The sequence below is a fragment of the Dendropsophus ebraccatus genome, chromosome 4 (genome assembly GCF_027789765.1).
Source record: "Dendropsophus ebraccatus isolate aDenEbr1 chromosome 4, aDenEbr1.pat, whole genome shotgun sequence".
In the NCBI taxonomy this organism is placed as follows: Eukaryota; Metazoa; Chordata; class Amphibia; order Anura; family Hylidae; genus Dendropsophus; species Dendropsophus ebraccatus.
Window position 1 is genome coordinate 99,605,601 of NC_091457.1, and position 27,240 is coordinate 99,632,840.

The 27,240-nt window shown below is 50.8% G+C and overlaps 1 protein-coding gene across 3 annotated transcripts; it reads right to left on the reverse strand.

Annotated features, from left to right (window-relative positions):
* VAC14 (VAC14 component of PIKFYVE complex) lies at positions 1-27,240 on the reverse strand. 3 transcript variants are annotated; one of them, XM_069966379.1, is made up of 19 exons: positions 27,078-27,240; positions 21,482-21,632; positions 21,233-21,400; positions 18,305-18,367; positions 17,848-17,955; positions 17,227-17,336; positions 16,567-16,673; positions 16,350-16,484; positions 16,123-16,257; positions 11,503-11,563; positions 10,045-10,189; positions 7,122-7,187; positions 4,970-5,114; positions 2,501-2,633; positions 2,026-2,200; positions 1,297-1,415; positions 1,137-1,216; positions 656-806; positions 1-534 (listed from the first exon to the last, which is right to left on the reverse strand). In XM_069966379.1, the coding sequence occupies exons 1-19, from the start codon at positions 27,179-27,181 to the stop codon at positions 378-380; spliced, it is 2,313 nt and encodes a 770-aa protein (XP_069822480.1). In that variant the 5' UTR covers positions 27,182-27,240; the 3' UTR covers positions 1-377. The 3 variants fall into 3 exon arrangements, with proteins under 3 accessions (XP_069822480.1, XP_069822479.1, XP_069822481.1); XM_069966378.1 differs by having other exon boundaries at positions 4,964-5,114; XM_069966380.1 differs by lacking the exons at positions 21,233-21,400; positions 21,482-21,632; positions 27,078-27,240 and adding an exon at positions 19,000-19,023 and having other exon boundaries at positions 4,964-5,114.

Here is a 27,240-nt window from a genome sequence, read left to right on the forward strand (position 1 = left end):
TTTGCAAAAGAGACATCTCACACTTTAATCATATCATATTAAAAAAAATGACAGAAGACAAGTGACAAGAAGATGCCCCCCATTGTGTCCTCTCTGTGTCCTCAAGGATGACATTACCTGACGATACATAGAGATCCAGGGAAACACAGTGAAGACCCAGTGTCAGGGTGTTGTCCTATGTGCTGTGACCACTGACTGGGAGTATAACCCAGTGGTTCCCACAGCTTCTGTAAAGGAGCCCTGGTCTAGTACAGTCACTACGAACCCATCAAGCCCCGCACAGCTGAAACAGGTCACTGGCGTTTGCTAGAGTATAGGGTTCGGCCTGTGAAGGAGCATGAGCTCAAGCACTCTACAAGGTGGGAAGGAGAGGGGAGTCACTGTCCTAGACGACGTTCCATAATGTCCCCAGCTCGTTGGTGTCTAACTTCAAGGTGCTTGTTCTGAACCTTCTCAAAGTGCTGTAGCAGTTCGGTGTAGTCTATCCTCTCAGAGTCTGATTTTGGAGAGCTCAACGGTGCGGGCTCAGCGTGCCTGCAGAAAGAAGAGGTTGAGACCCCACAACTATTAACTTCTGCAGGTCAAAGAGTAAATAACTATCATTGTGGTGCTCACACAGGCACAAGGCTTGTTACATTATATTCTTTGAACTCACCCTGATCTCATGAGCTGTGGGTTGGGGACACACTGCAGTCGGTGTGACAGTAGTTGGAAGGCACTGCTCTGAGGCAGTAGCATGAGGAGCCCATAGAGTGCTCTGATCAGGTACGGGTGATTCTCTACATCCAGAAGTTGCAGCCGCAGATCTTAAGGGAATAGAGAGGTCAGTAACACTTATAAACTGCAGTAACTCTCCACTAAAGATGGCTCCGGGCAATCCTCTTATTACACGTCTCCCTTCTGACTGTATATGCTCCCGTCCCCCTTTGACTCTACATGCCCCCCTTCCCATTCTGTCTTCATATGCCTCCTTCTCAATCTGACTGTACTTGCCTCCTTTCTCCGTGTGATGCTGCTCTATTCTGACCTGACATGCTCTCCTCAGAATCCCCCTGTGCAGCAGTCTCATCACTTCTGCTCTATTTCCTGCCTAGCGCTGGGGGGCTGCATATGGGGCTGGTGCTTGACGCACTCACATGTGAAGATTGGACATTCTATCAGTTGCACCAACTTGTCCACTTCAGTGAGAAAATCCACAGTGACCTCCAGGTCTCCGCTGTAAAAAGAAGGTCAAGGAACAGGAACAAGACCATGAGAGATGCAGCCCCTTACTGAGAGCAGAGCAGCAAAGGATACAACTTTTGGATGAGGTGGTAGGCGTGACGGTAATTCTGGGTGAGGAAACACAGAGACACTGTAGCCACAGGGCTGTGACACCAGGAGCGGTACAGGCAGCAGAATAGGTTACAACTCTCCTAGAAGAGACAAGTGTCAGCACACCAGGAAAAAGATCGGCACACTGTAGGACAAGCATCCCGTCAGCACTGCAGGATAAGATGCCCCTTCCACTAGCACTGCAGAACTAAATCCCCTCCTTCCCCCACACACTGCAGAAGTAACCCCCACCCCCTCCCCCCAGTAAAACAGATCTAGATCCCCACCCTTCCCCCACACACACTGCAGAACTAGACATTCCTCCCCCTGCACTGCTGGATGAGATGCCCCTCCGCCACAGATCTAGATCCCCAACTTTCCCCTACACACACACACACTGTAGAACTACACAATCCACCCCCTGCACTGCTGAATGAGATGCCCCTTCCCTGCAGATCTAAATCCCCAACCTTCCCCTGCACACACTGCAGAACTAGACACTCCTCCCCCCTGCACTGCAGGATAAGATGCCCCTCCCCAGCAGAACTAGATCCCCAACCTTCCTCTACATTGCATGGCACGCCTGACACTCCTACTACTACATATACATCTACTGCAACTTTGGTTGGTCCCACCCTTTGATGCATCATAGAAAATGGTGAATCTTACATGGATGCAAAATGTTGCCAGCTCAGTTACGCATAAACGTACCGGGGTCTGCAAGTCTTTGAGCTGACTTCGAAGCTGAAAGAGTTCAGAGGAGGTCAGTAAAATGCTGTTTAGGTTTTGGACCATGGTAGATGCAAATTTGAGATCCTCCTCCCGCAGCAAGATGTCTGCCATGGAGTGAAAGATGTTTTCAGCGTTCAGGAGAAGACACAGCTGCCTAAGGGAAAGAACACAGAGGGTGACAGAAGGGACAGCAGGATTGTCATCCCACCTAATAACCTGGAACCCAAACCCAAGACCCTCCTAGGGGCCCACCCCTGATAAATCACAAACTGCCCCAAACCACCCCAGAAAGCATACACCTCCAGGAACAGCCCCTGGTTTCCTGTGACCTCTACCTATGATGGTGCAGGACACAAAGGTGGAAGCATCACTGCATCGGAGGATCCATTCAGGGCCTCTGGCGCAGCTCTATGGAAGCTATATATTAGCTCCATGTGTCGAGTGCTACCCTTACCTGATGATGAATGCTCCTCTTGTTTCCAGGAGTTTCCTCTCACAGCTAAACCTCTTTAGTAGATTTACCATGAAACGGTGGAAATAGGAGTTCATGGTGGGTGTTGAGGGTGAGCTCTCCAGACCCCGAGCACCTGGCAAGATAATTAACGTGCATGAGATCTGGACCCTCCACCACCAGGACGGGGCCACTCACTGACATCACAACTGTACGATCACATCTGCTGCACATCAGTGCCGAGGCAACCAATCAGAGTGCAGTGTGCGACATAAATGCAGCCACCTGATTGGCTGCTCCGATTATAATCTTGTGTTCATACAGCTGTAGGAAGGCACAACCTTGTAGATAATGCCCCTCAGCATGAACAGTGAAAATAGAGCGTGCAAATAATTAAATGATTCACAATCCCCTCCCCACAGAACTCCACGCTGCCTCCTGCTCTGTAATCCCCCTCTGATAACACAGACGGGACTAACCAAACCCACAGCCGCCAACATCTCATTACAGAACAGTTATAAGAGCTGAGCCGTGCGGATGTGTTGATCACAATGAACAAAAGCAAAAACACTGAAAAATGTTTCATCAGGCCTCCTGTTAAACACATTTTTTGCAGTCTTGGGGGAAAAAAACAACACAAAGAAACCCCTTTAATAAATTGTAGGCATTTTTAATGATGTCTCTTACAATTATTTTTGGTAGCATGTTCAACATACTTTTTAAGGGTACAAACCCACTTGACGTATTTGCTGCGTGAATCAGTCTTAAGGGTACAAACCCACTTGACGTATTTTCTGCGTGAATCAGTCTTAAAAATAAGCAGGCAAAACGCAGGTTGGCTTTATACAATTGTTCTGCGTTAAAATACGCAGTTGCGTATTTTTGAAGCGTGAAGCTTGTTGTTAGCAAAGCATCAGTTGTTAATAACCTGTGCGAAAAACGCATGTAGCTTCATGCTTCAAAAATACGCAATTGCGTATTTTAACACAGAACAATTGTATAAAGCCAACCTGCGTTTTGCCTGCTTATTTTTAAGACTGATTAACGCCGCAAATACGTCAAGTGGGTTTGTACCCTAATGGAGTTTTTAAATCTTGTAGAAAAGCAAATAAGAAAAAAAAAACGCAGAAAGAATGCCATACCTAGAGCGTGGTGCTCTGATATCTGTGCTGTAAAGGCTGTATCAGATGGCACAAGCAACACTGTAAGTGAGCTCCAATCTCCTAAATTGCCATTCATTCATCAGTTTTTTTTCCCATTAAATGGATATATTACCTTAGGGTGCCTTTACACAGAGAGATTTATCTGACAGATTATTGAAGCCAAAGCCAGGAACAGACTATAAACAGAGAAAAGGGTCATAGAGGAAAGACTAAGAATTCTCCTTTTCTCACATCCATTCCAGGCTTTGGCTTTAAAAATCTGTCAGATAAATTTGTCTGTTTAAAGGCACCCTTACACAAGGTAGCCATACACAAGGAGATGTGCAGTCAACAGCAGATTATGTTTTGATGGCTCAGAACTGAACATTTTAATGAATGTTCTTCTGGGACTCTGCAGTGATGAGAGCCGGAGTGCCACCCTAATATTCATTAGGAGGAGGGGTGGGCCAGCCAGGGCAGATGTATGTACTAGGGGTGGTGGTCCCGTCGCAGTGCAACAAAATGCCTTATTGGCGTATGAAATGAACTACTAAATATCCTAAAAATAAAAGGTAGGAAAATTACCTTCACCCTCAGCGCCTTGTGTGCTATAGGGACATATCAGCTGGTTAGATGTTTCTAATCTGCTAATAGTTTTCCTTTAACAATGAAGCAGAAGTCTCGAAATGCTGAAGAACTAAAACACAGGCCCAGATTTAGCAAGCTGTGCAGTACAGAAACTGGTGTAAATTGTCCACAGCAACAAATCACAGCTCAGCTTTCAGTTCTGAAGAAATGAAAGCTGAATTGTGATTGGTTGCTGTAGCCAATTTACACCAGTTTCTATTTTACACACGTTAATAAATCGGGGCCAAAGTCTATTTAGGCTTTATAACAAAACCTGAAGTATGGTTTAAGCAAGCGCTCACTTACAGAGCCTATTACATGGCTTGATAATGATGCGGTTGGGACTGCAGCTCTAGAATGTCTGTGCAGCCTTTTCCTTTAATCAGCAGACAGCCAAACATCTCATATTATATGGGGAGATGTATGGCCGATGGTAGACTATCTTTTGACATGTGTAAAGTGATGGAGCATTTGTTCGTAGGCCGATCACTGTCACTATGACACAGGGACATATCTGGCTGATTTGGCAGATTATCACTCTGTGTAATAGGGCATTTAGAAAGTGGAAAGATATGAAGATTAGAGGATGTGTTGTGGACATTCCAGATCTAGTGTATTATGGCACCCTTGCATATTGTTTTTCCTGCTATTATCTGACTGTGAAACCAGACCCCATCCCGATGGTGCAGCCGCTCACCCTCACCACAGCTGCCGGGCAGTGCTCCTCGAGCTGGGGATGGCACCTGCAGCTTGGATTGGCTGCCAATGGCCTCATCATTAGCGGTGTCGCTCTGTCCGGCAGGAGAGGAGGCAATTTCTGCAAGAACCTCCAGATCCTTCAGAATGACCTAGGGACAGGAATTATAATCATCAAATCAGAGGAAGAACAGAGGTGGTGTCTGTGGTCATAGACAAGGGGACAGGAATCATCAGGCCAAAGACAAAGGGCCCCCAAATTCTAAGAGGGACACCAGATACTGCATCACAGTGCCAGAAAACAGAAGGCAACCAGACTGCATCTGTACAGCCTCAGCGCACTGATAATAGTCCTGGTCACATGTCACAGCCACCATACTGCAGCATATTATCCCTACAACCTGTACCGCATAACAAATGTACAGAGCAATCCTGTTATGAACGTTTTGAAGGTTTTCTTTAATTTTATCTATTTTCCACATGACAGAACACCACCACAGAGGAATGACGCTGAAAAATCACAGCGACTACTCCACATTACACATCTCAATACATACACGGCAAGTGTCCCCCTATATCAGCTCTTCGAACCCCAAACTGACCCGACCTTTGACCACCACTATAGGAAGAATTTAACAGCCACAAATGAAGGGAGGTGGGGGGCAGGAGCAGCAGAAGCTTCCATTAACATTCAGGACACAGCATCCTGTCTGGTGTAATGCTCTGCAGAAAAACCCAGCCTCCTGTCACCATGGAAACAAGCAGCTCTGCCAGAGGAGGGGGGGGGGGGGGCAGGCTCCAGCTCCATTAACTCCTTCCAACCCAGACCCCACACTGCATTCATCCCTAGCTTCTCTGCACTAGAGATGACTAACAGTGAGGAGTGCCCAAAAAACAACCCAGATATTGAGCCCTGCCTACTGTGCCGCAGGACAGGCATAGCGCACGTGACCGTCCCACACCAACAGCCACATGGAGATCAATCGTCTACTCTGCACTGTAGACTCCTCATGTACAGCACAAGAGGGAGACACAGGCATCACCCAGCAAACTGAGAAGACAGACAATAGAAGCTTCCACACCGCAGCAGTCCTGCTCACTCAGCTGCACAGCTGCTTACAAGAACTGGCTCACATACACAGAAGGGCTATGCTATTATGGTGCCACAATCGCCTCACCTGTGTGCAATGGCTGCATGATTTCGCCAATGACCAGTAAAACTGGCAAGATTGTGAAGTCATTGGCCATCCTATGCCTGTGGGCTTTTATTTGCATATGTGATGGTACCCTAAAGAGCCCTTCAACCTGTTTGTAGCCTCCCACATCAGGCAGAGCTTAAAATGGCTAGGAAACTAAACATAAAGCCTACCGGAAACCTTCATTACAGATATTGCTTTAAACCATCGCCGTCCACAATGATCCACAGAAGAACACCAAATACTGCCCACATAAAGGGTCGCCCCAATACCTTCACTGTTATGACCCAGGAGGCAGACACACAGATTAAAAGGAAATCGTGCCCCCCCCCCCCCCAAGTATAAAATTATATATTATATATATACACACACAGGTGACAATGTAAGCAGATTAAACATATCCATGTTACTGATCTAAGCGGAAGCATAGCTGAAAAAACAAAGACTTTATCCGTCATGGTCCATATGCTAATTAGATGAGTGTGTCCATCAAGCATACAAGTGTCCAGGGTCTCGCCTGGAAACTTTCCCAACCCCTACCCTTTACTTTTGAATGACTGCACTGGTGGTCCCCTATGTCATATGTGTCCTATGACAGAAGCGAATCATTAAAGCCAAAGAGCTCTCAAGAGCAAAGAGAAGGGGTTGGGAGGGTTTGCAGCCGAGAGCCCAGGAAACTTGAACACCTGATGGACACACACTTCTATTAGCATATGGAGAGTGAATGATTAAAGCTATGCTATCTGAGTTATGCTACTGCTTAGATCTATAATAAAGGTATGTTTACTTTGCTTATATACACACATACTGAATATATAAGATATACAGTAGTGTAAACAAGTTGTTGGTGAAGGGAAGGGAGGCTAAAATGATGTGTTCTCTCTTAGACTAGCATTGGGTAATTTTCACAGTATACAACCGGGCAGTCAATTTATATCAAAAAGTTCAGTCCAGATTACTCACCTCATCAGACTCATCGGACAATGTCTTCAGCAAGATGGGAAATAGCAGGTCAGTGTGACGGAACATCTGTAGCATGATGGTAACATTGTTAGCATGACTGCAACTGTAGGAAGCCATCTACAGGGTGTATCCCCCCCTCCCCTATGTACAGAAGACTTTACAGCTCTATTCAGGAAGCCATATACAATGTCTATATAACTGCACCATCACACTGTGTATGTGAACTTTACAGCACTGCCATTATGTACAGCACTAGAAGGGATATGTCTGCAGTCTGTAGACCTAGTGATCTAAAAGTGCCTGAATGCTGCATCATACTTCAGATGAACAAGGAATGCAAAGGGGGTGTATCTGTCATCCCCAAAGTTCATAGGAGGAAATTAATTATTGTTTGTGTAATTTCAACAATACCTAAGCATCCCCCCCCCCACACACACACACAATGAACCGATCTACACAGCCTGTATAGGAGGCATACATAGGATGTACAGATATGGTAGGCTGGGAGTATCAATTTAAGAAACCCAAATAGGCTCACTCTTGGACATGGCTTTTCTTTTGGTAATCCTCCCAAACCTAGCTGGTCTTGCTCGCCAAGTCCCCCTGAGTATTTTTAGCCATCTCCTGTCTTTCTAGCTGACATCGTTCCTGAGTAACAAGTTTTTCTTAAAGCCTTATTGGTCCCTGGGTGTACCGGCTCCCTTAGCTTTCTTTCCTGCCCCCTGCTTTGCATTACAACACTGCACAGTAAGCACAGGAACAGAGACAGGGTTGTGGGGAGTGTTGGGGATGGGGGAGTTAGAGGGAAGGGGACACAATGCTTAGGGCATAGGAGCGCAGATGCTCGGCTCCCTGGGACCACCCACACTAGAGTTCCCGGTTGAGGCGTAGCTGCAGCAGAGGGGGATTTTACCAATGTTCATAGCTATCCTGCAGCAGGCTGTGGAGGTGGTGAATGATGGTGACAGCGGCCGCTACTCTAGCCTGGGGACCCGGCCCTGGGCTGGACGCACCGTTACGGTTATTCACCACCTCCACAGCCTGTTGCTGGGTTTGTCCCACGTCCCAACACCAGGGCACATTGTGGCAGTGGCTCCCTTAGTACCACTGGCCCTGATGTGCCCAGATACCCCCCGATGCCACCTGGACTGACCGATCAGATGCTGCGGTAACTGGAGCCAAGCACGGTGTCCCTGGGCCATTGCACGCAGCCCTGTTATCTGAGCGGCTTCTGTTGCCTGGACACCTCTGCCAACTTTACTGCTCCATCCCAGTATATCCGCCCTGCGGGAACTCCTTACTCCCTGTACTGTTATGTCTCGACATTCCTGCTCACAGCCCGGCGCTAGAGGTGATGAGTGGTGGTGATGGCCCCAGCTACTCCAGCTCGGGAATCTGGCCCTGGGCTGGAGGCACCCCCGCAGGGCGAATCTGCCAGGATAAAGCAGTAAAGTTGTCAGAGGTGTCCAGGCAACAGGAGCCACTCAGATAACAGTGCTCTGTGCAACCGATGCGGGGACACATCGATCGGCTCCGGTTACTGCAGCATCTGATCAGCCAGTCAGCATCTGGGCACATCAGGGGCAGTGGTACCAACCAGTAACAGGCTTTGGAGTGACAGTGTTTCCAACCCAGGGCCAGATCCCAGGGCTGAAGTAGCGGATGCAGTCACCATCACTCACCACCTCCACAGCCTACTGCAGGTTGGTCCCAGGGAGCCGAGCATCTGCGCTCCTATGCATTTCTCTTAGGGTTGTGTAACCTTCCCCCTCCATCTCCCTTCCCCGATCAATCCCAGACTGGGTTTGATACGGCACTGTCACTGCTCCCTTTTCTCCCATTAAGACCTGGAGAAGCTGCCACTCCAGTGTGCAGCCTGCCCCGACACACACTGAATGATTGCTGGATGATTGAAGTGATTGCCGGAGGAAGGAAAGACATTTGAAGAGACAGAGGACACGTAATCCCGACACAGAGGGTGGGGCCAGAAGCAGGAAGCAGTGTTGGAGAGGATTCAGTTTAGATGATTTTATGTGTCTAGAGGGAGTGAATGCAACTAAAAAGCAGCAAAACGGTGCAAGAGCCATAATAAGTTGATTTTACAAAGATGTAAAGCTATGGGCGGGCTACTTATTAATGCAAAAATGATTTTGGGGGGGAATATCCCTTGAAGGCGTGACCAACTCTCTAAGGTCTAACTAATAATAAGACCTAGCAAACAGTTCTCAGGACCCACCAGGACTGTTATACCATACACATGTTTAATCAATAGCAGCACATCAGTCTACAACTGAACCAAGGCTGTACAATCACACATTAAATCTAAAATATGGGTGGGAATAAAGAATCTGGTCTCAGGTCTATTCTATGTAAAAATCTAGGAGCACTGTTTACACAATGGAGTAGAAAGAGTTTAGGCAGTTTATGCACCTTTAAAAACTGCTAGCATGGGAGTCATTGCTAGCACCTCCAACCACTGTTCTGCTGTCAAGGGACCAAGTCCTGTTCCCATTGTTCCTTTATTGTTAATAGACTGTGATAAGAATGTAATAGAATGTGAAAGTCTTCCCTCAATCGCTCAAAGCTTATTGCAATACAGCTGCAATAGCCTGCTCACCCCTCTTTCTTCCCAGAAAACACCAAGTTATAGAAATGTGAGATTATATCATGAGGTAGTATACTTTGTGTATAACTAACAATGCAACAGAGTCTTCGCTATTCCAGAACTTGTTTATCAGACAAAGAGATTGATTGGGTATTTGTAGTGATTTTTCATGCCGTTTTGCAGTCATACGTTATGTGTACCTGTGCTAAAATTTATCAACATGGCACCTGTGGATATGCTATCAATTGTTTTATCCTGGACAACCTCTTTAACTCTTAACTCTAGTGCTGAATTAGGCTCCATACCAGGGGTACGCACCTTGCGGGGGGTCTTAATATATAAATGATATAACCACTTCAACACACATATCCGAGTCATCATCCCAGTGCTTGGTTCATGGAGGTACCGGTCCAGTACCTGCACAATTCCATCAAGATTGAGGGTCACAGCAGCAGCAGGGGAACTGCAGGTTACAAAATAACATTGAGTTAAGTATACTGTACAGATGGATGAGAGATCCAGCCTCTCCTCATATGACCAGAGTAAGGTGGTACAGTCATATCACGCATGAAGATGCAACAATTTTCTTTACAGTTGCTCTACTCCCTTAGGGTTAACTCTCCTACGTATTTGCCTGTAGCCAGAGGAGTGGCAACCTGGCAGCAGCATCCTGTGATCACAGTGCCATTGTTATGGTAATGTGGGATGATGACTGCAGGAATCCAACAATCATATCCTCCACTCACTGCAGGCAATATTTAAAGGGCTGGCACAATCTACTGCAATTAAAGCTTCTTCACTTTTCAGTGAGAAATTCTGCGCATTTTTAATGAAACTCTAATTTCTGCATGTGGTCAGTGAAACACTGTTTACACCCAAGAGGCAGAGAAAACATGAACTAATACACTGCACAGTGTAGTTTTTTTTTTTTACAGTGTATCCAGTCCAAAAATACAAAATGCAGCCAAGACACTATATTGAGGGCATGCTGTAAAAATTATCATCTGTCTTTAGGTGGGCAGCAGTGCTCTAGACCCCTGAAGACGCTCGGGTGGTGGTAGTTCGAGTGCTCTGCAGGCGCTCTATGCCAATTGTCAATTGGTACTGGGAAGGGTGCCGTCCATCCTATAACGTGGAATCCGATTGGTTACTAGGGGCAACTGAGCCAGTTCTACTTTACACCAGTTTGATAAATCTCCTTCTAAATCTTTGCATATTGGGCAAAGGGTTTTACTGATATAAACCAGTCTATCTGGGAAACACATATGAGCCAATATGCAGTAGATGATATATAAGCCTGTCCTGGGAAGCTACTATTCTCCTTCCTTCCCTGTCATCAAGGCTCGGGCTGTTCTGTCCCTTTTCCCCAAAGCTTTACATGGCAACTATGTATGTAAGTACAAGGCTCTAAATTACTATGTAAACCCCCAATAGAACTCCATCTACCTGCAAGAATGCAGAGCCCCCAGAGGAGTTATCAATGGTTATCAATGACCCCATTATATCCACATTATTATTTGCTGCACGATGACAGGGAGTAAATAAGGATGTGACTGTAATATTGATAACAAGTTGGATTCCTAGCTTGCTAAACGCCGTATCCATGACAAAGTGAGAACCTGACAGCGGACTACTGTAAGGTATGACTGCCATCTGGTGGTCAGCAGATAGTACTGCAGGGGTGAAAATAAACATCACCCTTCCCACTCAATGGCTCAGTCCCTTCCAAGTATTCACAATGACAACTCCCTTATAATGATAGATGAACCCTCTCACCTTCTTGGTGCAAACACACTGATGTTGTCCAGACTAGAATCATTGTCTGTATCAGGAGTTCCTACAATGAAACATGAGAATCAGTCACTATACAAATAACAGATGTTTCACTAGATACCACAGGTTATCACAACATTACAATTATATTCACTTTATCAATTTTATTAGCTATATGCACAAAGATGCAACACAGCCAATCACCCACTTAAATGCCGTAAATGCAGTGCTCAAGCAGTTAATGGCAGACATCAGTGCAATTGCTGCTGTCCCTCGTGAACTGTGAGGACAGCAGCCGGTCCTCACCCACTATGAAGTGAGCTCCACTCCTGAGCTTGCTTCATAGTATTACATAGCATGGGGAAGTGCACACTTATGGCCCGATGCGCTAAAACCCAGTGGCATGTGTAGTAACATGTACGGCATATGTCGCTAAAGGGTTAAACAATAAGTCATTTTCTCTTTGAAGGGATTTTCCCAGTAAGATTTTACTATTGTATCTATCTCCTAACCCTGTCAATTCTGGTCCCTGTTGCTGTTCTCTTCATAGGGTATGTTGACACTGAGTAAAATCGAAGCTCTCTGCCGCAGAATCCCGCTTGCCTCAGTGTCCCACAATATCTTTATGAAAGGGCTCTCGCTCCGCGTTCTCCTCTCAAGAAATTGGTGTCATAGCAGCACTATTCAAAGAGAGTACTGTCCACGAGCATGCACAGCCACAGTATTGGGTACTCTGTATTTGACTTCTCGTATGTCACAGAGAAGGCCTGGGTTCAATTGCTGGCCAAGGCAATTCATGATCAAAGCTTCCATCCATCAGTGTAACCTCATCTGACTGCAGAAAGACGTGACACTCGGCACTGCAGGTATAGAGCAAGCTGCCTCATATATAAACTCATGGATGCAGATACTATATGAAGATATTGGGACATCCCATTCTAAATCTATAGACAATATAGAGTTGGTGGCCCCTTTGCAGGTTTTTCTTTTTTTTACGTCTTTTCTTTTGAGAAAACTTTCTACAAGATTTTGAAGAGGTCTGGGTATTTTTGCTCAATCATCCAGAAGACAGTTTGCGAGGTCAAACACTGATGTTGGATGATGGGTCATGCATGGACCTTGGTTAATGCACTAGGGCCTAGGTCAAAACCCATAGCATATGCCTTCTCCATCAAAGTTTACAACTAGCACAATACAGTCAGGCAGGTAACCTTTCCCTAGCATTCACAAAACCCAGATATGTCTATCAGAGAGCTATATAGAGAAATGGGATTTATCACGTTTCCGCTGATCCAGAATCCAGTGTCTGTTTACATTATACAAATCCATCTGTTACTTAGTACCAGGGCAGTGGAGTTGGAGTCGGAGCTAGTTTTGGCTGCAGTTGGGAGTCAGAAAAAAAATTTACCGACTCCAGCTCTAAAATAAACTCTCAAATTTTTATAAATGAGTTTTCATAGGAATTTTATAAAGGTTACTCATCAATACATTTTATGTTCTATTTAATGACCTTTCCTCCATATATCAATAATAAAGCAAAGGACCTATTACATAAGGGTGGTCAGGGAGATGTTGTCCGTCACTATTTGCCAGCTTGTTTCTGAGCTGGAAGAGTCCATTGTGTGGGGGGAGATCTGTGCTGTTCTCTTACTGGATGCTGGATGATTGTATAGGAGCAGCAGTGTAATATAAAGATATTCTGTGTAATATGGAGAGGGAGGAGAAGCCATAAGTAGTGTAGCAGTAAACTACTGCAGTCAATGTGGTGTTTTCTCTCTGGAAAAAGATTGTGTTTTTCTTTAGTGTGTTACGGCTGCAGCAGGCTGCGTGTGTGTGTATATGTGTGCGTGTAAGCGCACTCTGGCTGCATCAGGCCAAGTGTGTGTGTGTGTGTGTGTGCTATGACTGCAGCAGGCTGTGTGCGTGCGTGCTATGGCTGCAACAGGCTGTGTGTATGTGTGTGTGTGCGCGCTATGGTTGCAGCAGGCTGTGTGCGTGTGTGTGTTTGTGCGCTATGGCTGCAGCAGGCTGTGTGTGTGTGTGTGTGTGAGCTATGACTGCAGCAGGCTGTGGGCCCTTGCACACTGAGTAAAAGAGGCAGAATTTCGGGCGGATTCCATGTGAAATTGCACGCGGAATCCACTCAAAATCTGCCCGTAATATATGAACATAGGTCCTTTCCATAGGCTTCCATAGGAATTTTTTGGATGGAAAATTTTGTTGCGGATCGGCGTTCTGCTAGAAGAATTGCTGTGTGTGTGTGTGTGCGCTACGGCTGCAACAGGCTGTGTGTGTGTGTGTGTGTGTGTGTGCTATGGCTGCAGCAGGCTGTGTTTGTGCTATGGCTGCAGCAGGCTGTGTATGTGTGCTATGGCTGCAGCAGGCTGTGTGTGTGTGTGTGTGTGTGTGTGCGCGCGCTATGGCTGCAGCAGGCTGTGTGTGTGTGTGTGCTATGGCTGCGTCTGGCTGTGTGTGTGTGTGTGTGTGTGTGCTATGGCTGTGTCTGGTTGTGTGTATGAGTGTGTGCTATGGCTGCAGCAGGCTGTGTGGGTGCTATGGCTGCAGCGGGCTGTGTGTGTGTGTGTGCTATGGCTGTGTCTGGTTGTGTGTATGAGTGTGTGTGCTATGGCTGCAGCAGGCTGTGTGGGTGCTATGGCTGCAGCGGGCTGTGTGTGTGTGTGTGTGCTATGGCTGCAGCAGGCTGTGTGTGTGTGTGTGTGAGTGTGTGCGCTATGGTTGCAGCAGGCTGTGTGTGTGTGTGTGTGTGCGCTATGGCTGCAGCAGGCTGTTTGCGAGTGTGTGTGCTATTGCTATTGGATCTGGGCCTATGGCCGACCTCTCTATATTACTATGATCGGCCCCTCTATATCACAGGTATCTGGCATTGTTAGCAGTGTTTCTTTGTGTATGGTGAATATTAGAAACATGGAACATTGTCAGCAAGAAAAGATCACCTGCTCCATCTAGTCTAGTTCTGAGTTGTTCAGGACATGATGGCTGGAGACTGGCTGCATCCAATGCACACACACAGGAGAATCTGCTTTATATCTCTGCCTTATTCATTCAGACATCGCCCCAGGATCATGTAGGACATTAGGAAGAAGCTGCTGAGCCAGATCTACTTTACACTAGTGTGATAAATAATTCTCCTGGTGTCTGACTCCTTTATGAAGGAGCTGGAGTTGGAAGCCGGCCTCTGATCAAATCAAGAGTCAGAGTTGCAGTGGGAGCTGTGGCTTACCGACTTGTCCCTACTTAGTACTGTCAAGTAATACCTGCATGCAGCTGATCAGCCATGGAAACCCATCCCATAAAGCTCCTGGCAAAGATTTTTGGGGATTTTAAAGGGGTTGTTACTTTATAGTAAAATTGTTCAGTATTAGTAACTGTACTAATTGCACTTACTGATAACAGCTCTGTGGGGGCCTAGCAGTGCTGATATCAGACACCCCTCTTTCAGGCTATACCACCCTGCTCTGTATGCTGAATGGTGTGACTTGCCCCTCCCATGTGTCCAACACTGAGCCTGTATGTGCCTATGGAGAACACAGAGGGAGGGGCATAGTCTCATGCTCCTCCATGCTCGGCCATCTTATAGACAGAATCACTACAGAGGAGGATGACAAAGTCTGGAGGAGGGATGCCTGATATCAGCCCTGCAAGGCACACAGGGAGCTGCTGTCAGTATATACAGTGAGTACACTTACCAATACTGTACACTGAAAGTGGACAATCCCTTTAGCGCTGGAATTCAGTGACCTCTTTACAGCGATCCATTATTACACAAATGGCTGTAAAGGCTGACATCACTGGATGTAGGTAACTAAATGGAACACCTGAATTCAATGATTAAGAGGCAGAATGCAAAACTTTTGTCCATATAGTGTGTGAGCCCAAACCTCTCCAGTAGATCTGCTGCTTGTGAATGTAGGCTGCTCCAGATTTAGCAATCAAAGACAAAAATGTGTCAGAATTTTGAGTTGACTGAGTTCAACCTATCACAGCTCAGCTTTTGGTTCCCAAAATTAACTGTGATTGGTCGCTGTCTGACACAAACATCGAACGTGTTTTTGTCTCAGACAGTCTGGACCACTGTGGTTTTATGGTGCTACACTTCAGTCACAGCCACTCATGGTGTTTTAGTTTGCTTTTGCAAAAGGGTTCTCCAATTAAAAGGTACTTGTCCCCTAGTCCGACCTCCGTGCCCCCTGGCGATCCTCAGATCACCCCCCGTTACTTTGTCATGGGTCACATGCCGAACCGTGGCTGTATTCGAAACAAAGGAACTGGGGGACCGATCTGAAGATAGCATGAGGGACAAGGTGGACGGCTCCTGCAATCTCTTACTCTCTTAATTGGGAAACCCCTTACATGGGGCACCTCTTTGCTCTATTCCCTTCAGAAAAAACTTCATGTGTGCATCCAGCCAAACACAAGCCACAACAAGAGCCAGAACAAGGTTTCTGTATTGGGGAAACTGTTCTGCCCCACTCTTCACCCCAGGTCTTTTCGTTATAAGTTTCTTCTCTTTAGGATCTGTCTAAACTCCCATTATCAATAAGCAAGTCTGGTGCTTACAGCCACTGGTAGCTACACTAACTCTTACACCTATAACAGTCTTACCCCGGTCAACAGCCTCCTGATATGATGGCAGCTCCTCCTGACTTGGTAACTGACTTGTGTCATCACTCTCATCATCTTCTGGGGTCACCAGCTTCATTAGGCTCAGGTTACACACATTTGCCACTTCTTTAATACCTGGAGTCATAAGATGTAAGGAGGAAACAAGAGGACATGCCATGGCATCACATGTGAACAGTGAAGTGCAGCAGCAGCCCCATGAAGGATACTCTTTTTCCGGTCATCATATGATAGGCAAGGCAACACTGCAGTCAAGATCCCAGAAGAATATGGAAGCATCACTCTGCCAGCCAACTGCAAGAACTCCCGCATCCAAGACATGGCGGTCAGCTGTATGAGGTCATCTTTGAACAAGGACACCATAAGAGAGACATCACGTTTGTCTATAGTCAGAGCTAGAGTTGAAAATGGGTACTGGGCACTCACCTGATGACTGGCAGTGGATTACCAGGATGTTGGCCATCTCTGCAAACTTTACACTATCTGGCAACTTCTTGATCTCCTTCAGGAACTCCCCAAGAGACACCTCACACCTGCAGAAACACAATGCAAATTCTAGCAGAGCTCAGGTAGTCCAGCATCAATATCCCCACTAGTCTCCAGGTCTTTCACATAACTACATACAACAGTGCTTACATGTCTGGCATAAAAAAACATGACGCCTGCACAGCAGTAAGATCATGACTAGACATGAGCGAACCTCGAGCATGCTCAAGTCCATCCGACATGAGCGTCCGGCATTTGATTAGCGGTGGCTGGTGAAGTTGGATAAAGCCCTAAGGCTATGTGGAAAACATGGATTGGCTGTATCCATGTTTTCCAGACAACCTTAGAGCTTTATCCAAGTTCAACAGCCCCAGCTAATCAAATGCCGAACGATCGGGTTCGAATGGACCCGAACCCGAACACGGTTCGCTCATCTCTAATTATGACTGATCACTGCATTGGATGGAGGAAGGCCGGAAACGTGGCTCACATAGCATAGCGTCATAGTGCAAAACTAAGAGGAGCTGACACTTAAAATGAAACTTTCCCCATATGCCAAATGACTGGAGACACGGAATATGGACTAATATATACACTCACATCTTCCGGATCTCTTTACTGTTATCTCCAAGTATTTGAAATAGACCGTCCAGAATCTCCGGCAAATATTCCAGTAAATTAATGTCAGGAACATTCTCCAGAACAAGGATCTGATAGAAAAAATAGATTACAAATAGAATAGTCTCACAAGAAGTCAGAAAAATTCCCACTTTTGCTGAGATCCAGTATTATACATACAATCCCACTACTAGCACACAATACAGTAACATACATCAGATCCCAGTTTGGCAGGATCCAGTCCCGAACATAAGATCACAGAACTGGCAGGATCCAGTCACCTACTTCAGATCCCAATAATGGCAAGATTCAGTCACCAACATCAGATCCCAGTATTGGCAGGATCCAATCACCCCACTTCAGATGCCAGTGATAGTAGGATCCAGTCACCTACATCAGATCCCAGTACTGGCAGGATTCAATCACCTACTTCAGATCCCAGTAATGACAGGATCCAGTCACATACATCAGATCCCAGTAATGGCAGGATTTAGCCACTAACATCAGATCTTTCTGCTACCAGGACCCAGTCACCTACATCACATCCCACTACTGACAGGATCCAGACTATAAACAAACTGGTGGGACAGAAGAAATGCTCACCCAGGAGATAATGAACTGTCGGGCATACTGGTTGTTGGAGTAAATCCGTTCCCGCAATAGTGGAACAAAACCAATTAGGTCAAACTTGTTGCTTTCTGTCACAATATCCTGAAAGAAGTAACAAAGTCATTAACAGAAGGAAGAATACCATATTCATATATATCAGGGACAAGAAGAAAAACTGTGGCATTACAAAAATAAGTTATGGGGAAAATACCTATATTGATAGCGATACGGCGGTTGCTCACCATCTGAACAGCTACTTCTGCTCTATGTTTTCAGAAGGCGGCTTTTAAAATGACAATATGGTTGGATATAACATTGCCTACTGTTGTAAGGGATTGCTGGCCCTATTACAAGGGCCGATTACCATAGGAAGATTTGTTAGCGAGAATTGCCCTATGTAGATAAGTTGGAGGTGAACCTTTGTCTTTATACCCCAAAAACAGACACACACCTTCAGCAGTCGGTCCAGGAGCTCAGAGCCACTCTTCACATTGGGATCGGGATCAGCAGCAAGCTGTGAAACAGTAAGAGACATGTCAAATACACAGGACAAGATAGTCGGGTGGCAGCACACTTTGGAATATGAGTAGGAATTGTATAAAAGTGCATGACTCTTGTGGTCCCCCCCTCTCCACCACCTGACAGCACATATGAATATCCTTTCGGAAATGGTGTCCTTTTATAAAGACACTTATTCTTCTAAACTATCATATACGCCTAGTGAGGGGGTGGAGTTTGTCTCTAAGGGTCCTATTACACTGAGCGATTTTTAACGATTAACGATAAACATTTGCAAACGAGATTGTTTATCGTTAACCTGAAATCGTTCACCATATTACACAGAACGATATGATCGTTACTATGATTGTTTATTCCTTCTGATCCCAGAAAAACAATGAACAATGTGCTTTTACACTGTACAATTAGTAAAAACACGGAACCTGAGGGAACGAACGTGGAATTACAGTGAACGATTAACGATAATTTTAGGTTCCGATCTAAATACACGATCAATGACATACGAATGATTTTTCGATCGTTGCCTGCAATTACACAGAATGATTATCGTTTAAATTCGAACGATTTACCGATTTTTCGCACGATAATCATTCCAAGTAATAGGGCCCTAATATTTCTCTTCCTAACCTTACACAGGCATAGAGGAAGCAGCTCGAGAGCTGGAAGTGGAACTTAAAGCATTTCCCATTGAGCATTCCCTTGGGCTGGATGGACTGCCTGGTGAAGTGTTTAATGACACAGCCGCTTGCCGCTTTCCGGTTCTGCTAGCGAAGAGGGGAGACTGCCTGTATCTGTGGGGGAGGCAGTAGTAGTCCTCATTCCTAAGTCAGGTAAGGTTCCTCTTCAAATGGGACCTTACAGACCTATTTCATTGCTTTGTGTCCATGTGGAGATTCTAGGCACTGGCCAACAGGTTATTTCTAGTATGGACCAGACAGGTTTTATGCCTGGGAAGTCTACGGCAGACAATATTAGACGGCTGTTCTTCAATCTCCAGGCACCACCTGACAGTGAAGAGAACATCGGCTTACAGTATGTGGAGGCAGAGAGAGAGAGAGAGAGTGAGAGAGTGAGAAGAAAAAGCAGCATGGCCACCTGAGAGGGGAAGGTGCCCTGCCTTTTCTTCTCTCTCACTATACTTTCACATAGGTTATGTTCTTTTTGCTAATTTCGTTTGCCTAAAGAAGGTCATCCGGCTCAGAGACATTGAATGTTGCTACAGTATCATATGTTACTTGGCTACTATTGTCGTCAGTTATTTACTTCATGGTTATGGATTAGGAAAAACTCATCTGACTACTGACTAAATACACAGCACAAGGTAGAGACCCCAACTGTCATGAATATCATCAGTGTGGAGCCCCTACCTGCGTACATCATCAGAGGGGAGCCCTTAACAGTGTACATCATCAGTGTGGAGGCCCTAGCCGCCAACATCATCAGACTGGAGCCCCTAGCCGCCTACATCATCAGAGGGGAGCCCCCAAATGCCTACATCATCAGTTTGGAGGCCCTAGCCGCCAACATCATCAGACTGGAGCCCCTACCTGCGTACATCATCAGAGGGGAGCCCCCAAATGCCTACATCATCAGTGTGGAGGCCCCAGCCGCCTACATCATCAGAGGGGAGACCCTAGCTGCCCACATCATCAGAGGGGAGCCCCTTACTGCGCACATCATCAGAGGGGAGCCCCTAACTGCCTACATCATCAGAGGGGAGCCCCTAACTGCCTACATCATCAGAAGGGAGCCCCTAACTGCCCACAAAATCAGAGGGGAGCCCCTAACTGCCCACAAAATCAGAGGGGAGCCCCTAACTGCCTACATCATCAGAGGGGAGCCCCCAACTGCCTACATCATCAGAGGGGAGCCCCCAACTGCCTACATCATCAGAGGGGAGCCCCCAACTGCCTACATCATCAGAGGGGAGCCCCCAACTGCCTACATCATCAGAGGGGAGCCCCCAACTGCCTACATCATCAGAGGGGAGCCCCCAACTGCCTACATCATCAAAGGGGAGCCCCCAACTGCCTACATCATCAGAGGGGAGCCCCCAACTGCCTACATCATCAGAGGGGAGCCCCCAACTGCCTACATCATCAGAGGGGAGCCCCCAACTGCCTACATCATCAGAGGGGAGCCCCCAACTGCCTACATCATCAGAGGGGAGCCCCCAACTGCCTACATCATCAGAGGGGAGCCCCCAACTGCCTACATCATCAGAGGGGAGCCCCCAACTGCCTACATCATCAGAAGGGAGCCCCTAACTGCCTACATCATCAGAAGGGAGCCCCTAACTGCCCACAAAATCAGAGGGGAGCCCCTAACTGCCCACAAAATCAGAGGGGAGCCCCTAACTGCCTACATCATCAGAAGGGAGCCCCTAACTGCCTACATCATCAGAGAGGAGCCCCTAACTGCCTACATCATCAGAGGGGAGCCCCTAACTGCCTACATCATCAGAGGGGAGCCCTTAACTTTGCTGGAGCCTCCTGAAACCCTGATGAAATCCCCAAACTGCCCTTAAACCCTGTATATGTTCTGAGAGGAGCCATTTACTAATCCTAAGCTCCATACATCCTAAGGCTATGTTCCCACTCTGTAAGACACTGGCCGGGACACAGAACGACCAGTGTCAGAAAAGATCATCCCGGCCAGTACTGCAGTACTGGCTGGATAATCTTTACTGCCGCTAAATTCGGATGCCCAAACTGGGCACCAGTGTTTAGCCAACATCAGTATATAGTCTACCATAGGCTTAAAGCACGCAGCTCGCCTCCAGCCCCAAAATGAGCAAACTTCATGTGGGAGTGAGGGGATCAGTAGAACACATCAGTCATTCCTCAGCTGAGCCTCTTACCTTACTGAGTCCATCAAACAGCACATTAAAATGAGGCAGGACAGAGCCACGAGCCACCTTCACGATGTTGTAGAGCGCCTCACATGCATAGTAGCGCAGACGGCTGTCGGCATCATTAAAGCAGGTGAGGACCGGTTCAATGAGCTCCCGCAAATACTGTCCTGAGTCCTGCAAGAAGAACAGAGGGCTAATCCCCTACCTGGAGGGTCACCCCAAGAGCAGGCGTCCCATGTGCTCTCAGGACCTTACCTTGCCAAGTGCAATGGAGCAGGCGGCCAGTCCAATGAGCCCCCCCTTCCTGCTGTGGGGGTGCTGGGATAGAGCAAATTCCTGAGACAGGATCTGGATGACGTGTTTTATCTGCGCCGTGTTATTCTGTGCCACAAACTCCCGCACCAACCTGCGGAGACAAGACCGAAACAGTGTCCACAGGGTCTCCTCCCTCGTGCAACCTCTCTTGTCCCCTCCCTCTCCCGGGGGTATCCCCCTCTTGTCCCCTCCCTCTCCCGGGTGTATCTCCCTCTTGTCCCCTCCCTCTCCCGGGTGTATCCCCCTCTTGTCCCCTCCCTCTCCCGGGTGTATCCCCCACTAGTCCCCTCCCTCTCCCGGGTGTATCCCCCTCTTGTCCCGTCCCTCTCCCGGGTGTATCCCCCTCTTGTCCCCTCCCTCTCCCGGGGGTATCCCCCTCTTGTCCCCTCCCTCTCCCGGGTGTATCCCCCTCTTGTCCCCTCCCTCTACCGGGTGTATTCCCCTCTTGTCCCCTCCATCTACCGGGTGTATCCCCTCTTGTCCCCTCCATCTACCAGGTGTATCCCCTCTTATCCCCTCTCTCGTGTTGCCCCTCCCTCCAGTGTCTCATCTTTTTTCCGGGTGTCCACGTTTTTGTCTCCTCGCTCTCCGCGATGTGTCCAATCTAGTCTTCTCCCTCTTTAAGGTCTCTCACCGTTCTCCCTGGTCTCCTCTCTTGCCCCCTCCCTCTCTTGGATGTCTTTGCTCCTGTCTCCTCCCTCTCTTGGGTGTCTCACCCTTTCCCCAGGTGTCTCCTCCCTTTCTCAGTTGTCTCCTCCCTCTCTTGGGTGTCTTCACTCCTGTCCCCTCCCTCTCCTGGGTGTCTCACCCTTTTCCCAAGTGTCTCCTCCTCTCTCTCTCAGGTGTCTCATCCTTTTCCCGGGTGTGTCCTCCTCCCCCTCTCGGGTGTCTCCCTCTCCTGTTTCCTACTTGTCCCGGGTGTCTCACCCTTTTCCCAAGTGTCTCCGCTCCTGCCTCCTCCCTCTCTCGGGTGTCTCGGCTCCTGCCCCCTCCCTCTGTCGGGTGTCTCCGCTCCTGTCTCCTCCCTCTACCGGGTGTCTCAGCTCCTGTCTCCTCCCTCTACCGGGTGTCTCAGCTCCTGTCTCCTCCCTCTCTCGGGTGTCTCTGCTCCTGTCCCCTCCCTCTGTAGGGTGACTCCTTTCTCCTCCCTCTCCGGGGTGTCTCCGCTCCTGTCTTCTCCCTCTCTCGGGTGTCTCCGCTCCTGTCTCCTCCCTCTCTCGGGTGTCTCCGTGCCTGTCTCCTCCCTCTGTCGGGTGTCTCCGCGCCTGTCTCCTCCCTCTACCGGGTGTCTCAGCTCCAGTCTCCTCCCGCTACCGGGAGTCTCAGCTCCTGTCTCCTCCATCTACCGGGTGTCTCAGCTCCTGTCCCCTCCCTCTGTAGGGTGACTCCTTTCTCCTCCCTCTCCGGGGTGTCTCCGCTCCTGTCTTCTCCCTCTCTCGGGTGTCTCCGCTCCTGTCTCCTCCCTGTCCCGGGTGTCCCCGCCCTCCCCTGGGTGTACCTGCTCCTGTCTCCTCCCTTTCTAGGGTGACTCATGTCTCCTCCTTCGCCTGGGGGTCCCCGCTCCTGTCTCCTCCCTCTTTCAGGTGACTCCTGTCCTCTCCCTCCCCCGGGTGTCTCCGCTCCTGTCTCCTCCCTCCCCCGGGTGTCTCCGCTCCTGTCTCCTCCCTCCCCCGGGTGTCCCCGCTCCTGTCTCCCTCCCCCGGGTGTACCCGCTCCAGTCCCCTCCCTCTCTCGGATGACTCCTGTCTCCTCCCTCCCCCGGGTGTCTCTGCTCCTGTCTCCTCCCTCCCTTGGGTGTCCCCGCTCCTGTCCCCTCCTTCCCCCGGGTGTCCCCGCTCCTGTCTCCTCCCTCTCCCGGGTGTCCCCGCTCCTGTCCCCTCCCTCCCCTAGGTGTCCCTGCTCTTGTCTCCTCCCTCTCTCGGGTGACTCGTGTCTCCTCCTTCCCCTGGGTGTCCCCGCTCCTGTCTCCTCCCTCTCTTAGGTGACTCCTGTCCCTTCCCTCCCTCGGGTGTCCCCGCTCCTGCCCCTCCCTTGCACGGGTGTCTCCACTCCTGTCCCCTCCCCCCTCCGGGTGTCTCCGCTCTTGTCTCCTTCCTCCCCCGGGTGTCTCCGCTCCTGTCTCCTCCCTCTCTCGGGTGACTCTGCTCCTGTCTCCTCCATCTCTTGGGTGACTTCTGACTCCTCCATCTCTCAGGTGTCCCTGCTCCTGTCACCTCCCTCCCGCGGGTGTCCCCGCTCCTGTCCCCTCCCTCTCTCGGGTGACTCCGCTCCTGTCTCCTCCATCTCTTGGGTGACTTCTGACTCCTCCATCTCTCGGGTGTCCCTGCTCCTGTCCCCTCCCTCCCCCGGGTGTCTCCGCTCCTGTCTCCTCCCTCTCTCGGGTGACTCCTGTCTCCTCCCTCCTCCGGGTGTCTCCGCTCCTTTTTTCCTCTCTCCCCCTGGTGTCCCCGCTCCTGTATCCTCCCTCTCTCTGGTGTCCCCGCTCCTGTCTCCTCCATCCCCCGGGTGTCTCCGCTCCTGTCTCCTCCCTCTCTCGGGTGTCCCCGATCCTGTCTCCTCCATCCCCGGGGTGTCTCCGCTCCTGTCCCCTCCCTCCCCCGGGTGTCCCCGCTCCTGTCTCCTCCCTCTCTCAGGTGACTCCTGTCTCCTCCCTCCCCCGGGTGTGTCCGCTCCTGTCCCTTCTCTCTCTCGGGTGACTCCTGTCTCCTCCCTCCCCCGGGTGTCCCCGCTCCTGTCCCCTCTCTCTCTCTCGGGTGACTCCTGTCTCCTCCCTCCCCCGGGTGTCCCCGCTCCTGTCCCCTCTCTCTCTCTCGGGTGACTCCTGTCTCCTCCCTCCCCCGGGTGTCCCCGCTCCCGTCCCCTCCCTCCCCCGGGTATCCCCGCTCATGTTCCCTCCCTCCTCCAGGTGACTCCTGTCCCCTCTCTCTCTCGGGTGACTCCTGTCTCCTCCCTCCCTCGGGTGTCTCCGCTCCTGTCCCCTCCCTCTCTCGGGTGACTCCTGTCTCCTCCCTCTCTCGGGTGTCCCCGCTCCTGCCCCTCCCTTGCCCGGGTGTCTCCACTCCTCTCCCCTCCCCCCTCCGGGTGTCTCCGTTCTTGTCTCCTTCCTCCCCCAGGTGTCTCCGCTCCTGTCTCCTCCCTCTCTTGGGTGTTCCTGCTCCTGTCCCCTCCCTCCCCCGGGTGTCCCCACTCCTGTCCCCTCCCTCTCTCGGGTGACTCTGCTCCTGTCTCCTCCATCTCTTGGGTGACTTCTGACTCCTCCATCTCTCGGGTGTCCCTGCTCCTGTCCCCTCCCTCCCCCGGGTGTCTCCGCTCCTGTCCCCTCCCTCCCCCGGGTGTCCCCGCTCCTGTCTCCTCCCTCCCCCGGGTGTCCCCGCTCCTGTTTCCTCCCTCCCCCGGGTGTCCCCTCTCCTGTCTCCTCCCTCTCTCGTGTGACTCCTGTCTCCTCCCTCCTCCGAGTGTCTCCGCTCCTGTCTCCTCCCTCCCCCGGGTGTCCCCGTTCCTGTCCCCTCCCTCTCTCGGGTGACTCCTGTCTCGTCCGTCCTCCGGGTGTCCCCGCTCCTGTCTCCTCCCTCCCCCGGGTGTCTCCGCTTCTGTCTCCTCCCTCTCTCGGGTGTCCCCGCTCCTGTCTCCTCCCTCTCTCGGGTGTCCCCGCTCCTGTCTCTTCCATCCCCCGAGTGTCTCCGCTCCTGTCTCCTCCCTCTCTCGGGTGTCCCCGCTCCTGTCTCCTCCATCCCCCGGGTGTCTCCGCTCCTGTCCCCTCCATCCCCCGGGTGTCTCCGCTCCTGTCCCCTCCCTCCCCCGGGTGTCCCCGCTCCTGTCCCCTCCCTCCCCCGGGTGTCCCCGCTCCTGTCCCCTCCCTCCCCCGGGTGTCCCCGCTCCTGTCCCCTCCCTCCCCCGGGTGTCCCCGCTCCTGTCCCCTCCCTCCCCCGGGTGTCCCCGCTCCTGTCCCCTCCCTCCCCCGGGTATCCCCGCTCCTGTCTCCTCCCTCTCTCAGGTGACTCCTGTCTCCTCCCTCCTCCGGGTGTCTCCACTCCTGTCTCCTCCCTCCCCCAGGTGTCCCCGCTCCTGTCCCCTCCCTCTCTCGGGTGACTCCTGTCTCCTCCCTCCTCCGGGTGTCTCCGCTCCTTTTTTCCTCTCTCCCCCTGGTATCCCCGCTCCTGTATCCTTCCTCTCTCTGGTGTCCCCGCTCCTGTCTCCTCCATCCCCCGGGTGTCTCCGCTCCTGTCTCCTCCCTCTCTCGGGTGTCCCCGATCCTGTCTCCTCCATCCCCGGGGTGTCTCCGCTCCTGTCCCCTCCCTCCCCCGGGTGTCCCCGCTCCTGTCTCCTCCCTCTCTCAGGTGACTCCTGTCTCCTCCCTCCCCCGGGTGTGTCCGCTCCTGTCCCTTCTCTCTCTCGGGTGACTCCTGTCTCCTCCCTCCCCCGGGTGTCCCCGCTCCTGTCCCCTCTCTCTCTCTCGGGTGACTCCTGTCTCCTCCCTCCCCCGGGTGTCCCCGCTCCTGTCCCCTCTCTCTCTCTCGGGTGACTCCTGTCTCCTCCCTCCCCCGGGTGTCCCCGCTCCTGTCCCCTCTCTCTCTCTCGGGTGACTCCTGTCTCCTCCCTCCCCCGGGTGTCCCCGCTCCTGTCCCCTCCCTCCCCCGGGTATCCCCGCTCATGTTCCCTCCCTCCCCCGGGTGACTCCTGTCCCCTCTCTCTCTCGGGTGACTCCTGTCTCCTCCCTCCCTCGGGTGTCTCCGCTCCTGTCTCCTCCCTCTCTCGGGTGTCCCCGCTCCTGCCCCTCCCTTGCCCGGGTGTCTCCACTCCTGTCCCCTCCCCCCTCCGGGTGTCTCCGCTCTTGTCTCCTTCCTCCCCCAGGTGTCTCCGCTCCTGTCTCCTCCCTCTCTTGGGTGTTCCTGCTCCTGTCCCCTCCCTCCCCCGGGTGTCCCCGCTCCTGTCCCCTCCCTCTCTCGGGTGACTCCGCTCCTGTCTCCTCCATCTCTTGGGTGACTTCTGACTCCTCCATCTCTCGGGTGTCTCCGCTCCTGTCTCCTCCCTCTCTCGGGTGTTCCCGCTCCTGTCTCCTCCATCCCCCGGGTGTCTCCGCTCCTGTCCCCTCCCTCCCCCGGGTGTCCCCGCTCCTGTCCCCTCTCTCCCCCGGGTGTCCCCGCTCCTGTCCCCTCCCTCCCCCGGGTGTCCCCGCTCCTGTCCCCTCCCTCCCCCGGGTGTCCCCGCTCCTGTCCCCTCCCTCCCCCGGGTATCCCCGCTCCTGTCTCCTCCCTCTCTCAGGTGACTCCTGTCTCCTCCCTCCCCCGGGTGTCTCCGCTCCTGTCCCCTCCCTCTCTCGGGTGACTCCTGTCTCCTCCCTCCCCCGGGTGTCCCCGCTCCTGTCCCCTCCCTCCTCCGGGTGTCCCCGCTCCTGTCCCCTCCCTCTCTCGGGTGACTCCTGTCCCCTCTCTCTCTCGGGTGACTCCTGTCTCCTCCCTCCCCCGGGTGTCTCCGCTCCTGTCCCCTCCCTCTCTCGGGTGACTCCTGTCTCCTCCCTCCCCCGGGTGTCACTTACTTCTCTATCTCCAGCGCCGCCACCTTCCTCTTCTCGTACATCTTGTCGTTCAGGGCTCGCACGATGTTTGGGGTCAGGGGGCTCAGGTCCCGCTCCGCGTTCATCTTCCCGGCTCACTCCACAACAACCGGGCAGAGCAGCCGCAATCACATGTCCCTGACAC

Excerpts from the sequence above, each read along its gene's own strand:
- VAC14 (XM_069966378.1), bottom strand. The coding sequence starts at position 27,181 with ATGAACGCGGAGCGGGACCTGAGCCCCCTGACCCCAAACATCGTGCGA. Across the intron at positions 21,401-21,481 it reads GCTCCATTGCACTTGGCAAG|GACTCAGGACAGTATTTGCG; the intron begins GTAAGGTCCTGA and ends TTCTTCTTGCAG. Across the intron at positions 11,564-16,122 it reads TCAGGAGGCTGTTGACCGGG|GAACTCCTGATACAGACAAT; the intron begins GTAAGACTGTTA and ends GTTTCATTGTAG.